At 37.5% G+C, this 19,043-nt stretch overlaps 1 protein-coding gene across 1 annotated transcript; it reads left to right on the top strand.

Annotated features, from left to right (window-relative positions):
• Positions 1-14,630: 14,630 nt before the first annotated feature.
• On the top strand, positions 14,631-16,691 carry LOC119256841 (neuroepithelial cell-transforming gene 1 protein-like). Its single transcript, XM_037524598.2, is given in 3 exon segments — positions 14,631-14,941; positions 14,943-15,225; positions 15,227-16,691. Coding segments are annotated over 3 exon segments (1,830 nt in total). The 3' UTR covers positions 16,463-16,691.
• The last annotated feature ends 2,352 nt before the right edge of the window (positions 16,692-19,043 follow it).

Raw genomic sequence — 19,043 nt, forward strand, 5'->3', positions numbered from 1 at the left:
CATATCACTGCTTTTACTTTCTTTAGTTGCTTCTGTCAGTATGATAATACAAAAGAATAAAGTAGAGAAGCAAAGAACCATTTTTCTCCTAGATGCTGTTTCTTTTCCATTTCTAGCCTAAAAGTCAAAATCTCATGTCTTAGCAAAGTGCCCTGAGGGTCCCTTTCAGCAGGTCACTCCTAGGCTGTCAGAAAATGGGGCCACGCTGTAGGGTTTTTATACCTCCATGCTGAGGAGCAAGTGTGATTTAAATACATTAAATGTGAAACACCAGAAACTTTATAAAAAATTATTCAGACTAGAATATTGAAAGTATTTTGCTAATTCAAAACACCCATTTTTGGACTGGGTATTTAAACAGGATCGTTCTTTAAATTGTTTTACTATTTGATGTTGGAGGAAAAGGAAATGGAAAAGGAAAGTAGGAGTGAGTTTGTTAAACGGGAAGTTAACACTGAATATTGTTACAATTTTCTTTCCTTCTATAACATAAAATAAGAAGTTTAGTAACAACATTCTTTAACACACCTTGAACCTGAGAAAATGTTCCCACTGGATTTCTAGTATATCTTCACTTACTATACACCAATGGAATCAATGATAATTAAACTCTGACTCCTCTTCTAGACGTGAGGAGGAGATACATCACCTCTGGCAGATATCTTGAAGAAAGGAGGTGCCAGGGGACTCCTGCTCAGAGATAAGGCTGATTAGGGGGAGCCAGGAGTCAGTTGGAAAACTGAACTGTTGAGTCCCTCATTCCAGACCAAAATTGTTATGTCTGGCATCCATCTTCCTCTGGCTCCACCCTGCTAGCCACTCTTATTTCTAGGGTTCACCACTGAATGCATAACTTGCACAGGGTTAGGGCAGGTGCTTCGTGGTCCAGAAAATACTTTTATCTCTGCATCTGCCATAAAACCACTTTGATCCTGAGGCAAATGACGCTGAGACTTTCTTTGTTCCTAACACTTTGGCTGAGCAAAGGAGAGTTCTATCTGTACCCAAGCTCACTTAGAAGCCAGTGTGCAAGAGAAGCCATTAGGCAATATTAGCATTCTGCTGGGACAGGCTAGTGGATTCAAAGACAAGTCTCAACACAGAATGCAGACATCTTCAGCATCCTACCATAAAAATAAAATTGAGAGAGCTGATACTTCCTTGTAGATACAAATTAAGCAGCCATTTTAGATAGATACAGAATACATTTTGTAGATACAAAATAAATATCCATTTCTTCCTGCAAGTTGTCAGATGATATTTGAATCTATCTGGAAACTCTGAGAATATTTCAAGTTCTGCAGGGTGCCAGGAGTTGAAAGAGGAGTCATGTTAAAAAAAAAAAAAGAAAAGAAAGGAAATAATTTCTTTAGATAGATGCAGATAGATGTTGTATTTGGGTAATTAAATGAATTAACATAGCCCCAACAGCCAGTGTGGTAATAGGCATTCCCTCTACCTGCTTCTGAAAACAGAACAGCAAGATTCCCCACTCAGTTTATAGCTGCATTATGCTGATGAGAAGGATTGTCTTTATTTTTGTTTGCTGAGAGGAAAGAGAAATGCAATCATAAATGTGATTTCTAAAACATCAAAGTGCTGTGCTTTCAGTCTTCTACTGAAAAAGAAAACTGACCACATGAGTCCCTAATCTCTGAGCAGAAGTTTATCCTCTGATTTTAGAAGTCAACTCATTAGGACACTTAACCACTATGTCAGGAAACTTATCTTCCACACTTTAATTTAATTTTGTACAATTCTGGTAAAAGGTCCTGTGCGTACTTAACTTGAGAATTGCTAATTTTTAAAGTTTCGCCAAAACAGATGATTCTTTTCTTCTCACTACTGCAAAATGACGTCAGACTCAAACTAATAAGTTGCCTTCAGATTTCAATCCAGAACAAACCAGAAATAGTGTGTTGGAGCTGGCTGATTGCACCTGTGAAATGATCAACCTACACTCCAATTTACCTCTCAGTCCCTTCTCCTCAGGCCTTACCAATCATTTGGCCCTTAATGGGTCTCTTTTGCTGTTTATCACTCTCTATCCCCATCAATTTTCATTGCTCTCTACAGCTTCTTTATCACTTTTTGTTGTCAAGAACATAACTACTTTTGGATCAGATGTTTGCCATAAATTCCTGAAATAGACATCTAGCCCATAAAGAATAGAAATGAATAGGCTAGTTTTAAATGTCACCAGTAGATAGTTCATCTCAGTAGGCGTGATTGTTAATACTTTCACATCTCTAGTTCAAAATTGAAATTTTTCCAGTGCCCCAGGCATAATTATTTTCCTCCAAATGACTTGGAAGCCAGTATTACAGCATCCACCTACACATTGTATTTGACCAAAACACTGATATAAAGCAGAATCACAAAAATCTATTTACGTATGCTCCTTAGTGCTGGCACACTTCATTTCTTAGGAACTATCAGCTTACTCAGATGAAATAAAATTTTATAGCACTGGCAATTACTGATTTCTGCTTCAGATTAATGTCCACATGTGCAAAAATAAGTGGGGTTTTGTGATTCTAAATGTTAAAAAAAATGGCAATGACATTGAAACTTTATATACCATATTTCAGCTGACAGCACAATTTGGGATTGAGTTACATACTCTTAAAATGAAAGCTTCCAATAGAAATGCTGACAGCCCCTTCACTTATAGGGAAGTATTTGCCTCTAGAAAAATGGTAATATATTATATTTAAATGAACCCTTTTATAAAGCACATTGAAAACTGTCAACCTGTATCTCCCTTCCTATACACATGTACCTCTCATGAAAGTCAATAGCAAAGCTATATATCTATTATTTAGTTAGTTTGTTATTATGTATTTATTACATTTATGAGATTCACCATCATTTATTAGCCTCTGGGCACCTTTGCAAGTTTCAGAGCTAAAAAAATAGGAAGACATTCTGTGTTGTTATGATTTGTAAGTTATTCTAGATATCATGAAACAAGACCTATTGCTTCCAGCCTTATTATCTTAGAAGCTCTACATACCTTCAAAGATATACATTCATCAGTAAAGAAACACTTAGACTGATGTAGCTCAGAATTACTCTAAACATTAGAAAAAGAAAACTGAAGCAATAATATTGAATCAAAGGCATTTGATAGCTTTTTTATATTTATGTCTTATAAAGTGTTGTTACATAATACAGAGGGTATAAAAGTGATGCTACAGTTTGCATTCATAATTTATTCAATTTTTGACATCATTTTCTTAAATTTATATTGTATCACTATTATATGCTTAGCATTGTGAACAGGTATAAAACTTCAATCGTTGTAAATTGACTATTGAACTAAACTCTCTAGTAGGGCTAATGGCTAGAAGAAGCACTCACGCCCGCAGACATTTGGTAATACAGATAAATGCAGAATTCATCATCCAAGAATGCTCCTTTCTCCTTATACCCTGAACCTAATAGACTATGGTTTAAAGTATCAAAGAAAGGAAAGGACCCCAGATACTCTCAGTTCCAAACTTTCAAAGTCCCTGTGCTCATCCAGGAGAAATTCCAGATCCCAGGGCCACACCAATCTCTTCCTGGTTCTCTCAGTGAGCAAGCACTAGGATCAGGGTGTGGGGAGACTGACCTGGAAAGTCAGAAAAATTATAATTCTGTACCCTAGACCTTTGACCAATGCAGTAAATGACCTTGAATTTGTTACAAACTTAGTGAATCAGCACCCTTATGTCTTTACCAGTGACGTAGCCCCCTCCCAACTGATAAATATGTTTAGTATTGTTCTGAGCTGTTGGAAAGAAAAATGCTAAAGTACATGATAATATAAAACCCACTTTATGAATCTCTGTCTTTTTTTTTAAAGATTTATTTATTTATTTATTTATACAAGAACCGGGGTATAGGCTAGATGCACGGGAGGGTGAGAGGATTCACCAGAGGGCAGAGCGGGGAACAGAACAGGTAGACTGATGAAATACACTGCTTTGGAAGCAATGGTTGAGACAGGAGAGGTCTGCCGCGCCACGTGGGACCCTCGCCGGCTGGCCGGGATGGAACCAGCGCTGCAGAGGCTGCAGACAGCTTCACAGCACTGCGCTCAATTGCCTGCGCCACCAGGGGAGGCCCTGTGTCTTTTTTTTTTTAAGATTTATTTATTTATGCATACAAGAACTGGGGTACAGGCCAGAGATGTGGGTGGTGAGAGGATTCACCAGAGACAGAGCAGGGAACAGAACAGGCAGGCTGGGGATAAAACTCGTGCTGCAGAGGCTACAGATTGCTTCATAGTGTGGTGCTTAACCCCTTGTGCCACCAGGGAGGCCCCACATCTCTATGTCTTTACTGGTGGAGTTCATGCCTCCTTGTGACTGCAGCACCTTGGCTTTTCTATGACTATCCTTGCACTCACCGGAGAAAGTCAATACTTCTAATTGCCTATTGTTAAACCAACCAGTATACACTTAACTAAGCCTGACTAAATATCCTGCATTCCCGGCCACCAGCCAATCAAAATCCAAATGTAATGCTCCCCAGAGGCAGAGAGTTAAAGCATTCTCTTATTATACCCTGGAAAATTCTTCTCAACTCCCTGGTTCAGTTTCTACAGCTTCAATACCAAAGAACTCCTTTGTACTAATGCAAGATTATGAAATGCATTTGCAACCAAACCTAGCCCTGAACACTTAGAGAAAAAATAAATTGTACATTTAATTTTCAAATGGTGAAAAGACAGATAAAGGGGTTCAATTGTGCAATGTAAGTGAAATAAACTTTAGGAAACCAATGTCATTTTCTTCCCCCAGATTTCCCCCTCAAGATCGTGTTTCACTAGACAGAAATGCAAAGGCATACTCAACTTTAATATCTGAAGATGTATACATATGTACAAGGTATTTTTATTACTTGCTAGTGACTTGTAAGTATGATACCCCAAGGGCCATACAATAGTTTGCATTTATCTCTTTGATACTATTTCTTTCAGAATATTTTCTAAATAATAACATTAAATACTGAGAGCACTGAAAAAATGCCAAGTATTCTTGGGTATGATCCTCCCAAACCCCCATCCTCACCCAGACTTAAAACTGGTTTCTATTTTACTGAGGTATTTCCAGGTCATCATCAGTACCCTTCAGTTCTCAGACAAGAAGCTCACCATACTTTCTTCTCACATACATAGCAACCCTCAACCCTTCAACCCTCGTTATTGGATCTGATTTATGAAGCTTGCAAGTGTGGTGAAATGTGTGGCTTTTAGAGGAGAGATTTACATTTCTTCTTCTAAAACATTCTTTCACTTTATCAGTGTTACTCATTTGGGTACCTCTTTCTTTAAAAAAAATTATTTATTTAGACATACAAGAACTGGGGTACAAGCCAGAGGCATGGGGGTGTGTGTGTGAGAGGATTTACCAGGGACAGAGTGGGGAAACAGAACAGGCATGCTGACTGAAATATACTGCTGAGGGGAGCAGCAGGTGAGCCAGGAGAGGTCTCCCGTGCCATGTGGGTAGCTCCCTAGCTGGGGATTGAACTCATGCTACAGTGGCTGCAGCAAGCTTCATAGGTTGCATCTTAACCCCTTGTGCCACCAGGGAGGTCCAAGCACCTCTTTAACAAGGGATTTGAAGAAAGATGACAGTTCCCAGAAGAAGATGCTAGATCAAAAAGAGACTCAAGTCATGAATACTTCCTGCAATTGCAGATGTTCATTTAAAAATAGAAGTGCATTAATTATTGCAAGACTATTTAAGGTGTTTGCATTTTATTTCTGGGGAAAAAATAATAAGTGAAGTCAAAAGGCAAGGTGGGGAGAAGAAATGTTAAGGCAGGTAAAGGAGGGCAAGGTTGTGGCAGGATTTTATCCTTTCAGGGACTCATTTTTCAAGACAGATGGCTGAAGGGAATCTCATTTCATTATCTTGCAAGTGCTCAAGCTTTAGAGTTCAGCCCCCTAGGAGGCTCTCTGTAGGTTTCCTGCTTTTCCCCTATTTTGCGAGCAATACTGACAAAGGTGCTATTACTCTGGTTTACAGTTGATCACCACTGTGAAATTCAGACTGTAGACAAAATGGATTAAAAAACTGGGTGGTGGGGGTGGGGGGTGGGGGAGTGTAAAGTGGCCCAACATCCTTCACATCTACTTGCTTTTGGACAGGATGTCCAAGTGCTCCACTTCAAAAGACCATTGAGTCTTCTTGAATTTCCATTTCTATTGCTGCTGGTAATTACCTAGTTCCTGGTATCTACACTGAGGGCCCACTTCTCTCCCTTGTGGGAATGCTGACTATTCCTGAGGGATGTGGGCCACTTGCCTGCCCTTTGAAACTGAATTCTAAACAACATGCTTACTTACGATATTTACTGACTACAAAAATTTGGCACCTTAGAAAAAACATGGATTATATGAGGATTACCAAATTTCTAATCTAAGGTAACTTGAGATGCCTCTCATTTGCTTCATATGTGTGGTTATCACGTTCCCCATTGTGCCAGGGATGCCCCTGACATATCCCATATGACCCACTCACACACCCTGGAACATGTTTATCATTTTATTTGCAATGTAAATTTTATTTGTGGTGCTTATTTACTTATCTGTCTTTCCTGTAAGAATGTGAGATCAAGGCAAGGAGGGAATATGTCAATCTTGCTCATTATTTGATTGCCATTGTCTGACAGAAGACCTGGCACAGGGTGGCATTCAATTAATTTTTACTGTACAAATGAATGATGGTGTTGTCTTTGTTAACATGACTGTCTTTGTTACATACTATTATAATACAGCAACTCAGTTTACAAGGAAAATAATTTTTCCACCATGCACAATTAAACAGTGGTTCAGGAAAGTAGATCTAACTTGATATTCACAGATCTGACATCCCACTTGTGGGATTAAAATTCTTTCTTTCATTCAATGGCAAACACAATTGCAAAGTTAATAGACAGAGTTTGAAGACTACATTAATAATGACATTTGGTTAGCATAAGCTTCTACTGAAACCAAAGCAAATAAATTATAGACATTGCTAATAAGGTCTGGAAACTGCAAGTACCAAAATCCTGGAAATATACTCTCAATCTCCAAATTACTCTTAACCAGCTTAAGTAGCTGCTTTATAAATAGACAGTCACCTATGAATAGTTCATGCAGAAAAAATGTTTCCCTTTCCCCTCTGGGAACACAAGCGGTGAGTTCCCTCTGTCTTTCCTTCCCCTCCTTATAGAATTCAAGGCCCAAGGCCAGACTAAACCTTACAAAACAGGGAAAGTGAAGTGGTGAAAATGTAAAAAGCCCAAGCTGCTGCAGCTGGCAAGAAGAGCTACATACTATCGCACTGCTAGGTCAATAGATTGCCTGTTATTTTAAATGTTCTTTAAATTATCTCCCCAGGGAGATAATTTTCAGAGGCCTCTCCATCTTCCCAAAGAAGCAGAATTTAATGCACCTCACCGACACCACATGGTGAGAAAACAAAGACGCTGAAGCAATGATCAGAAAGAACAGGAATAAAAATAGCAATTGTAAGAAAGATACACAAGCCAAATTAGTCTATGGCAGTGCTCCTAGGGAGTCCCCAGGCAGCAGCACTAACCTCAACAGGGAACTTGGGAGAAATGCAGATCCTTGGACCTCACTCCAAGTAGGGGAGATGGGGGGGAAGGAGAAGGGGGAGGTGTCCATCAATCTTTAGTTGAACAAGACATTCAAGTGATTTTAATGTTCACCGCTCACCAAAGGCTGAGAACCTACCATCTAAGGTGATAAGTAAGTAGAACCAGAATTTTTAAAACAGGAGACATCAACCTGTCCATATACTTCCTGAGGATTCTCTTAAAATCAAAACTGGTGGAGGGGCCTCCCCGGTGGCGCAGCGGCTGAGCGCTGGGTTGCGAAGCTGCGCGCGGCCTCTGCGGCGCCGGTTCGATGGCTGCTCCCCGGCCATCCCACATGGCGCGCAGACCTCTCCTGCCGCCCGCTGCTCTCATGTTAGTGTAGTTTTAGATGGAAAACACACACACAAACATACACATACCCCAGAAAAAGAATGTAACTTACCTTATCAGATATCAATTGTGTATTAAAATTTTATTGTATTATTATAAATTGTTAAAATCTGTTACAATAAAGAAAGTATAGTTTGGCATTAGAATAGTCCAATCAATACAAGAAAATAGATAGCCTATAAGTGAACCTTACATTTATGGAAGTTTCATATGTAAGCTATAAGATAATGCAAGACATTGGAAAGAGCTAGAATAATGATTCAATAAATAAAACTTGGAAATATTGTTTTGCCTGTAGCTGTGAAATGAAATTACAAGCCAATCTCACACCAGCACTAAAAATCAATGCCAAGTGGACTAAGATGTTAAAATGTAAAAATCAAAACCTTTCAAAATTTAAAAAATTTTTTTTTCACTGATTTTGGTGAAAGAAAATTTTACCTACAAGGCACAAAAGTCATGTTGACAATTATGTGTATTAAGTGAATAACTTCTGTTAAATTATATTCTAAAAGGAAGAACACCCAAATCACACTCAAAAAAGATATTTATATTATATATATATATATATGTAAATAATTGACAAGGGATTAGTATAAAAAATACAAAAGGATTTCCTACAAATCTCTAAAAAAATGAGCAAAATAAATGCTATCCTTTTGGCCAACATATATATAAAGATTAAGACTCCCTTATAATTAAAAAAAAAGTAAGCCAAACCACCAGAGGATATTATTTTACCTCTATTCAATTGACTAAAATAAGAAGCTTGACAATATTAGTTATATAGGAGAAATAGATTGAAAGAATTATTCTACATAGTAGAAGTGAATGTGATGCTTTCAAATAGTCTTAAAGGCAAGTTGGTATGAAAATATACATCTATATGTTGATGTTACCTCAATTAAAAAGAAAAAAAGCAGTTGGGATTATTTATATGCTAAACAATGACAAACTATGGCTCCAAAATTAACTCCTGGGAAAATATTCAAGAGAGTCATACATATGAGTATCACAGGACAACTAAAGGAATAATCACTGCAGCACTAAGTGTAATTGCTAAGTGTAAATATACACAGCCAATAACAAGAATAATTATCATTACATCACAGCAATTTAATGCCATTGAATGTTGTAGCTTGGAATAACATGGAATAATTTTAGTAACATAAAATTGAATGAAAAAAAAAATCCGAAGTCTTCAACAGTTTGAACTTTGAAGAAGTTCAAAACCAAGTAAAATTAATCATACATTCTTTAGGCATATAAAAATGTTCAAGAGAATGATGAATAAAAATTTAGGATAGTGGTGATCCCCATGAAGAAAATGAAGGGAAATGAAAGAACACAGAGTTTGTTTGAGTTATCGATTTGTTTTAGATATTCAGTTAATTGATCATGTTATCATGTTACTTAAAAATCAAAGAAAATGAAAAAAAATTAAAAAATCAAAGAAGATGCTTAGCATAAAAAAGGCTGAATGACAGAAATATAATAGCATATACTGAGCTAAAGATGATGGTTAAACTAATTCAATAAATTTAAAGTCTTCAAATAGAAAAAAAAACAAATATAGTACAGAAGGAAAGAAAGAAGAAAGGAAAGAGGAGAGCAAGAAAAGGGGAGGGAAAAGAGGCAGATTAAAAAAATCAAATGTCAGAATGAGAAGGCAGTTTTTTTCCTGAATTTTCTTATCTATCTGGAGCTAAGAGTTTTCTAATTCCTAGAGAAAAGGTAGACATTGGGGATGTGTGGGGGAAGGGAATATCTAGTAAAGCTCTGTACTAGTTTCTCCATATTGTCATGAACCTAAAACAGCTCTAAAAAATTTCTTTAAATTCAAAAAATAAAATAAAAAATCCCCTGAACATAGTTTGTCAGTCCATGTTAAATTCAGCCTATGTTATGTTGACAATAAACCAAACCTAATCTGTTTCATGTCTGTAGTAAACTGCATATAATTTGTGACTTTTTCTTAAGTTCTATTTATTTGCCACTCACTTACATAACTATATAACTCAGGGAGTACAATTTCACACCTGCACATGTGTACAAGTTTCACTCACCTCTATCAAACTCCAGGGCCTCAACCTGCACCTCCCCTCCCCTATCACCTCCTCCACCATCCCTCCCCTCTGGTAACCAGTGTATTTTTCACTGAGTGTCAGAATTATTCTTAGTGCTTTGCCAGTTTGCTTTCTTTGGTTATTTGTATTGGTTACATTTATTTTCTTTGGTTATCTATATAGTGCAAGTGAATAAAACCATCCGGTAACTGCCTTTCACTTTCTGACTTATTTTACTTGTCATAATCACTTCAAGATCCATCCATGTTGTCCCAAAGGCATGATTTCATTTTTGTAATAGCTGAGCATATATTCTATAGTTTCTTCATCCAATCATCCGTGGACAGGCATTTAGGTTGTTTGCATGATTTGGCTATTGTGAATAATGATGCTGTAAACACAGATGCACATAAATCCTTTCAACTAGTGTTTTCATAATATTTGAGTAAATACCTAGCAATGGTCATATGGTATTTCCATTATCACTTTTTTTGAGGAACCTCCATATGACGCTCATGGAAACTATACTATACCAAATTACATTGCCAACGATCGCAGAGGAGTGTTTTCTCCACATCCTCACCATTTGTTGTCTCAAGTCTTTTTGATTTATTTTTTATTAACATTGTGGATAAAAGCATTATTAATATGTCCCTAACTAGATGGAACGGTCATTATGATTAAGAGAACTTAATCCTCTACAAGTAAGTAGCAGGCAAGTCACTTCCTACAACCCAAAGGGGCTGGGGCCTGGGAGCAGTGACAGACAATATGTTAAAGCCAGAGTCCGGCTTACCACAAAGCTGCTAAAGTTTCAGCCTGAAGACCTCTCACTTCAACAATGTAATCACACAGTCTGATATTGTGTGTCTTCTGAAACTAAGTGAAACATTTATTTCTTTCCATTCTGAATTCCCCAATCATGTTTCATCCTGCAGGGGCTGGTTTGGAGTAGACATGGCTGTTTAGGAAATGTAGCAAAAGGGAAGTGTGGTTGGATGTATATTTAATGTGTTGAGTCTAAAATATTTTTTGCAATTTCATAGTCATTTTCATTCACAATAAGTTGCTAGCTTATCCAGCGTAGTGATGTCTCTAGGAATACTCTTATCACCTCCCATAATGCTTGAACCTTGGCTTACTGCTATATGAATGCCTCCCCAGTGCCACGCACCAGAAGTAACTGATAAATAGCGAAGAGAGATGATTTGAAAGCTACTGGGTCAGCAGTCAATCTACGGAAAATTCTTCCAATTAACAGAGATGTAAAACAATAAGCAGAGGATTCAGTTCTCATTAGCCGCTAGTCAAAAGGAAGTTTCATCTACTCAGGCAAGGCATCATATGTCAAGTATAAAGCAGAATACAAATTTATGGGAAACACGTATATAGAGTACATAGAATCCTTGTGTCTGTGGTCACAAACCTATAATATTATTATAAACTATAAGCATATTTGTATAAATAAAACATGGTACATATACACAAAGAAGTACTACTCAGTTATAAAAATTATAAAAATTTATCCTTTGCAACAACATGGATGGACCTGGAAGGAATTCAGCTTAGTGAAATACGCTGGACAGGGAAAGACAAAAACACTATGTGATTTCACTCATACGGTATGTAGAAAGCACAAACAGATGAATTAAATAAAACAAAAATAAACTTTTACACTAAATTAGAAGGGAAAGGGAAAAAGTGATGGGTAAATCAGGGGAAAAGAGACAATTGCATGGTGAGGGTAAAGGATAGTATTAGGCCTTCAGTGCTGAACTTAATATAGGGTATTACACAGGTTGATACTCAGTGACAAATACCTGAAATTTATATAATGTTTAATGCAATGTTACCTCCAAAACATAGATGATTTGTGTACATTCCACACTGATCTTCATTCACAGCTAAGTTCAGGGCAAGAAACATATAACATAGGTTTTAAGGTATTTTCCTGATGATTCAACCATGACGCATAATGACTTTTTCTGGGAGAATGAATTCTGAGTTATAAACAATGTATTTATAAGAACTCTTTTCAAACAAATTTTTTTTCTCAATCAGAAGCTTAGTGTCTTCTTTGCATTTCTTACCTCTTTCTTTGTATCTTAGTTTCCTTTTCAATGATACAGAAACACTAATTCAACTTGTCTCTTGGGGAGAAGATTAGGAATGAATGGGAGAGTTAAGACTTAAAGTCTAAAACTTGGTTCTATCTTTTTCTGATTGCTCAAGGTCACGAATGTGTGAGTAAAATTATATGAAGAAATAACATCTTTCGTTAGTTGTCATCATACCCTTAGAAGCCAGTTGGCTTCTAGTGCTTACTCTTTCTCTCACTTTCCTTGGCTTTTTCAAGACTAGGAAGGTCTTTAAGCTTCTCCAGACCATAATCCAAGGATGAGAATAATAAAGGTTTGGACTTGTGGTCTCTTTCATCCATTCTGATTTTTATAAATCTCTTATTTTGTGAACAAAAAGACCCCCAAAATACTGTTTTACTAAAGCCAAAGTCAGAGAAAGTAAATTCCTACATCATATCTGAGCTTTACACATGATTGTCCAGGGGTAAGATATTCATTTTGTAGGAAGATTACTCAAAGATCCATCTTTAAAAGTTAGAGAATTTTCAAAAAAAAACCAAAATTCCCCTTGAGATATCACCTATTATGTGACTCATGACATCAGTGATGAAAATAAGAGTTAGCTATCAATAACAAAGGAAATACTTAGGAATATTTTTTCATTGCTACTGTCTAATTTATAAAAGTCAAAATTAAAAAGAAGTTAAAACTTGTGGTAAGCTTGCTGAATTTTCAAAATTAAAATAAATACAGTAATATTCACTGGAAAATTAAGTCTAATGAAATAAAGAGAGATACTGAAATAAAAAATTTAAAAACATCTGAAAGAAGGCTCATTACTTCTGAGGCATGAAAACTTGAATTTGGAATGTAGTTATTTTACTGCTATCTGTACAAATGTTTCATTTTTAGCTAGGCAAGGAAAATTAAAAATACCCAGGCTGTATGTATGTCATAAATGTAACTACTGTTTATTTTAAATCATTTCATTCCCTTTTATGCTTTTTTTAAAACAGCTGTTGCTATTGCTACATGTTTATACCAATCAATCAACCCCTTGCTCCAACATTTGCAACAAAATCCAAAAACCACAAGCTGCAGTGTATCTCTCTACTCATCTTGGCAGCAATGAAGAGAAATCAAATGAAAAGCATTTCTGTTAAGGGTAAAAGTTCCATCTACATTTACATTTATATCTAGCTAGATTGAGCTTGCTAGCTCAAGTTTTGGGATGAAATAGGGGCAAAGTTTTCTGAAGTCTTGCCCTGAAAGAAACTGAAAGTCATGTGATTTTAGAAAACTGTAAAACTACAATCCCATCAGGCTTTGCCTAAAAGAAAATTGTCCGACAGCATTCGAGCTGAATTTTGAAAGGAAGTCTTATGCCAGCATCCTTGTGAGACCTTTTCTCCATGACCTGTAGCTAAGCAATGTTTCTGCTTGTTGCCTCTCTGAAGCCCCAGAGAAATTTCTGAATATTCTTAGTGATTCTTCCAAAACTTAGGAAAAGAACTGGAGAGATAGATTAGATACATATATAGGTGTTGAGAGAGAGAGAGAGTAAATGGGCCTCATTAGAAGCAAATGAGTAGATATCTGATAGCCTACCATATATTATTTTAAACTGCAAAATAAGTATTAGTTTCTAATCAAAATAGTTAAACATCATTTTCAACACCTAGAGGAGAGAACAGTCAAATACCTATTTTATTATATAAACCCTGTCTTTTCTTTTATATTACATTTATTATGAAATACAGTAGGGGAACAGGAGGCCAAATTTCATTTTGGAACTAACACTCAGAGTCTGCCCTTCTCTATGTGTACATGGAGATGACTGTGTCCATGAACTCTGCACATGAATTCTCCTATTACTGCAGAGTAGGTCTTACTGATTAATAGTCTATAGATATAAGAATCCTGTATCTACAGAAGAAAGGATTTCTCTTCTTCACTGAGAGGGATCATTAAGTCTAATGAATACTTAAATAGTAACATTCATTGTTCTAATTTATATTGTTACAATCACTCCTATATAATCTTCATGAGAAAAGGACTAGTTCCCATCATATTTACTAATCTGCCCGTCTATATATAAAGCACACCTGACACTAAATAATCTTTCAACAAATGTTTATTGTTGTGTAAGTATACCTATAGTTTATAATTAGGAGATATCTTGACAATTTTCTATCAGATAAATTTTATGATTGTTTAAAAGTGGTAAACATGTTTGTATCTATGCATTCGTGACATACTAGAGTGAAAGGTGAGAAATAAGACAGCATGTGCATTTACGAGAAGCACTCATTAAATGCTAGATTCCCCCTTTCCACTATATTACACTGCCTGTGATTGAAAAATCGATCCCGCCGGAAGATGGCGGCGGTGCTGTCCTGACAGCAACTTCCCCGGGCAGAGTGGTGGGCGCAGTGCCCATCCCAGCCAGCCGCCGGGCACCGGCCAGCGCCCACCCCCCTTCGGCGCCATGGAGCCCGAGCTGGCGGCCCAGAAGCAGCACCGGCCGCGGAGGCGAAGCCGTCGAGCCTCCGGACTCAGCTCGGATGGCGCCGCTGGGCCTGCAGACCCTCGGGGGCCCGAGCCTGAGGACATCCGGGACCCCGGGCCTGCTGACACCCCGGTGCCGGAGCCTGACGGCAGATATTCCCTTCGGCGAGGTAGCTCCTTCACATTCTTAACACCTGGCCCCCACTGGGACTTTACTTTGAAAAGGAAACGAAGAGAGAAAGATGATGATGTTGTAAGCCTTAGAAGCCTTGATCTGAAGGAGCCAAGCAATAAGAGTTCGACCTCTAGCTCGGGTCACATCCTTGGCAAATTTAATCTCTCCTGTAAGAAATGGAGCAGTCCATCGCTTTGGTCAGACAATACAGTCATTTACCCTTCGTGGTGACAACAGATCCCTGGCTTCTGCCCAGAAGTTATCAAACAGATCAACAGTCCCAATGCCTACCAAGAGGAGAAGTAGTGTTCTGTGGTCAGAAAAGTTAGATATCAATATGAAGGAGTCTTTAACTACCAATGAAATCAAACGTCAGGAGGCAATATATGAACTGTTCCGGGGGGGAACAGGATTTAATTGAGGATCTCAAGCTTGCAAGAAAGGCCTACCATGACCCCATGTTAAAGTTGTCTATTATGTCAGAAGAGGAACTTGCACATATATTTGGTGATTTGGATGCTTACATACCTCTGCATGAAGATTTGTTGGCAAGAATAGGACAAGCAACCAAGCTTAGTGGAACAGTGGAGCAGATTGGTCACATTCTTGTGAACTGGTTGCCAGGCTTGAATGCCTACAAAGGCTACTGTAGTAACCAGCTAGCAGCCAAAGCTCTTCTTGATCAAAAGAAACAGGATCCAAGAGTCCAAGACTTCCTTCAGCGATGTCTGGAGTCTCCCTTCAGTCGAAAACTAGATCTTTGGAGCTTCTTAGATATTCCTCGAAGTCGTCTAGTCAAATACCCTTTATTATTAAAAGAAATTCTGAAACATACTCCAAAAGATCACCCTGATGTTCAGCTTCTGGACAAAGCTATATCAATAATACAAGGAGTTCTCTCTGATATCAACGTGAAGAGAGGCGAATCAGAATGGCAATATTACATTGACAAACTGGAGTATCTGGATGAAAAGCAGAAGGACCCTAGAATTGAAGCAAGCAGAGCATTGCTCTGCCATGGGGAACTGAAGGATAAAAATGGACATAAACTTTACATTTTCCTGTTTCAAGACATCTTGATTTTGACTCGGCCTGTTACACGGAATGAGCGCCTCTCTTACCAGGTTTACCGGCAGCCAATCCCAGTCCAGGAGTTGGTTTTGGAAGACCTGCAGGACGGAGATGTTAAATTGGGGGGGTCCTTTTGAGGGGCTTTCGGCAACTCAGATAAAGCTAAAAATATCTTTAGGGTTCGCTTCCAAGAACCCTCTTCAGGGCAGTCTCACACCCTGCAAGCCAACGATATGTTCCACAAGCACTAGTGGGTCAGCTGTATTCGCGCTGTCGTCGCCCCTTTCCGGCAGGTCTCCAGCCCGGCTGAGCTGCAGGGGCTACCGCAGCTCCACGAAGGGCGTGAGAATGACCCCGCTGCCGGCAATGTCAGAGCCCAGAGGAGAGCGTCCACGGCCTCTAGTGTGACTCAGGTCGAAACTGAAGGCGACGCTTCAGAATGTGGCTCCTCGGTGCCCACCACAAGTCACATCAAGAGCGTGAAAACCCACCGGACACAGCCTGGCTGCCGGAAAGCCAGGGACAAAGCCCCAAACAGTGGCAAACGGAAGGAGACTTTGGTATAAAGGAAGCCCTGTGCACTAACTAGTGGAGAGACTGTTAATTTATAAATGTGTACAGTTTGTTTTTCTTTGGAATGTGAGCATGTAACGAGCATCACAGGGTCACTTAATACCAGTCTTAACACCTATGGTTTTGGTGGTTGTCCCTTTTTTATTTTTTCCCAATGGCAGCTAAAGATATATATGCAGATTACTGCTGAACAGCAGGGGCTTTTTTGGGGTTTGGTGTTTGGGTTTTTGTTTTTTGTTTTTTTTGGTTGTTTTGTTTTTTTTAGCTATGTTCTCAGATTATTTAGAACATTCAAACCTGGTCTTTTTAATCCAATGAAATAAGTTTTCTCCTCATTCTGCATTCATCATGATTTGTCAATACCAAACCATTGTGGGATTTACTATATTTGCCAAAACTTAAAATTTTGCAAATACTGGGATTTTACCAGTAAAATTTTGCAAATACTGGGATTTTACCAGTGTTTCTTTGATAGACCTAGCATAGACTTTGAAGTTTTAACATTGGCATCTGATGTCTACATGAAATAGATGTTTGTAATGTTTTAGAATTTACATCAAAATTTAATTTCCTTGCAAACCATCAAACTTAATAGATTTTCCATTTTATCAACTGGAATGCTATATATGTTTGTTTTTTCACTGCACATTCCTCATTTTTCATTCATTTAACCAACCAATTATTTAATTTTTTTATTGTAAAGTAGTTTTTAGTATTTGCTTTTATTTTTTTACTTTAATGCCTTTTCAAATTGGCATGTCTTTAAAGTATTTTTCTTCCTTGATTAAAAATGTGTGTATGCGTGTGTGTGTGTATATATATATATATATATACTTATATATGTAAATTTTTTTAGTCATATTAACTTTACCAAGTGAAACCAAGCCATACTGTTTTTGAGCCAATTTTGAAAACTGCAATGTTGAAAGTAGCATTTTGGGGTGGCAAACACACAAAGCAGCACCTCCTTGTGTTCTGGACTACTGAAAGGAAACCACCATCATGATTTGTTGAAAGTTTTAGTGGTGTCTGAAGAAAGGAGGGAGAGCAATTGATGACTGATAGTAAGTAAAATAAGAAGGAAAGGGAGAGTAGTTTTGTCTTAAAATTAAAATGTCTGGTTGTGCCAGAATGTGGAAGAATAGAGAAAAAGCTAAAATTGAGGGTATGTAGTAAGTTGTAGAAGGTTTGAGGGGAAGTGAATTTTATTTGCCTTGGTTTATACAACCTGCAAATAATGGGTTTGAAGAGAAACAATGCTATGTGTTGGAAATTTGACTGTATTGCATTATTTGGTCAATTTATTCATATGATGGAAAAAAGACTGATCAATCTTTTATTGTAAAATGTTTCCGGTAAAATGAGATCCTAGTCTTAAAATTCTTCTCATGGTAGATTTACAATGTTGATCCATCCAAGTAAATGTTGACTATTTTGTGAAATATATTTGGCCAGTGAAAATGAAAACAAACAAACAAAAAAGTGTAAATAGATCAATCCAAATGATTTCTCTGTATAAATGAATTATATAATTAAAAAGAATCACACACATAATCACCATTAAAAAAAAAAAAAAAGAAAGAAAGAAAAATCGATCCCGGCCAGCAGGCAAGGGTCCCACATGGTGCGGCAGACCTCTCCTGTCTCGCCCACTGCTCCCCTCAGCAGTGTATTTCGTCAGTCTGCCTGTTCTGTTCCCTGCTCTGTCTCTGGTGAATCTTCTCACCCTCCCGTGCATCTGGCCTGTACCCTGGTTCTTGTATAAATAAATAAATCTTTAAAAAAATAAATTAATTTATTAAATAAAATAAACCATCTTGTGTACTTCAGTTCCATGAACACTGAGGCAACATCCATGTTGATCTTTTTTGTTTGTTTAGTTTCCCCAGCACTTAGCACACTGATGGCACATGGAAGATGCCCTCTACATATTTGTCAAATAAATGAATGAAATATTAATGAATAAAATCATGAGTGAAATAACATCCCAAATTCTACCTCCATCCATGGAAAATGTTATTAAAGATCACTTTAAGGAAAACTGTTTCCATATAATTGCCTGTGCAGATAAAATAATTTATAAATAATCACAAAAGAAAATTTTAAATATACAAATCCTTTTTAAAAATGTCCTAAGGCAAGAAGAATCAGACAACTGATAAGTTCCTAGATGCAGAAGCTATCAGTGGGTTGAAGATTCTTATTATAAAAAGACAGATTTGAACTTTTCCCTTTTTTCAGGAAGAATTGATGACAGATCTAAAGTGAAGGGGAGGTTGGGGCACAAGGCAAGGTGCAGGAGTATGTACAAAGCACTCCCCTTTACTCAGCTAAGGAGCTGGCTGTCAGTGATGGCAAAGATAAAAGTAGAAGAAGATTCTTCTATAGACATTCTCTGGGCAGGAGTAAGCATTATAGAGACATACATTCAACATGTTAGTGTAATTTGTGTTTCATTTTGTCCACTAAATGAGAGAACCAGCATGAGGAGCAATATCCAGATTTAGTGATAGCTAGCTAGCTAGCTAGAAAGATAGAGAGACACATCATCATGTTGACAAACATGAGGAACAA

The sequence above is a fragment of the Talpa occidentalis genome, unplaced genomic scaffold (genome assembly GCF_014898055.3).
Source record: "Talpa occidentalis isolate TD23 unplaced genomic scaffold, MPIMG_talOcc4v2.1 talOcc4.4, whole genome shotgun sequence".
NCBI lineage: Eukaryota > Metazoa > Chordata > Mammalia > Eulipotyphla > Talpidae > Talpa > Talpa occidentalis.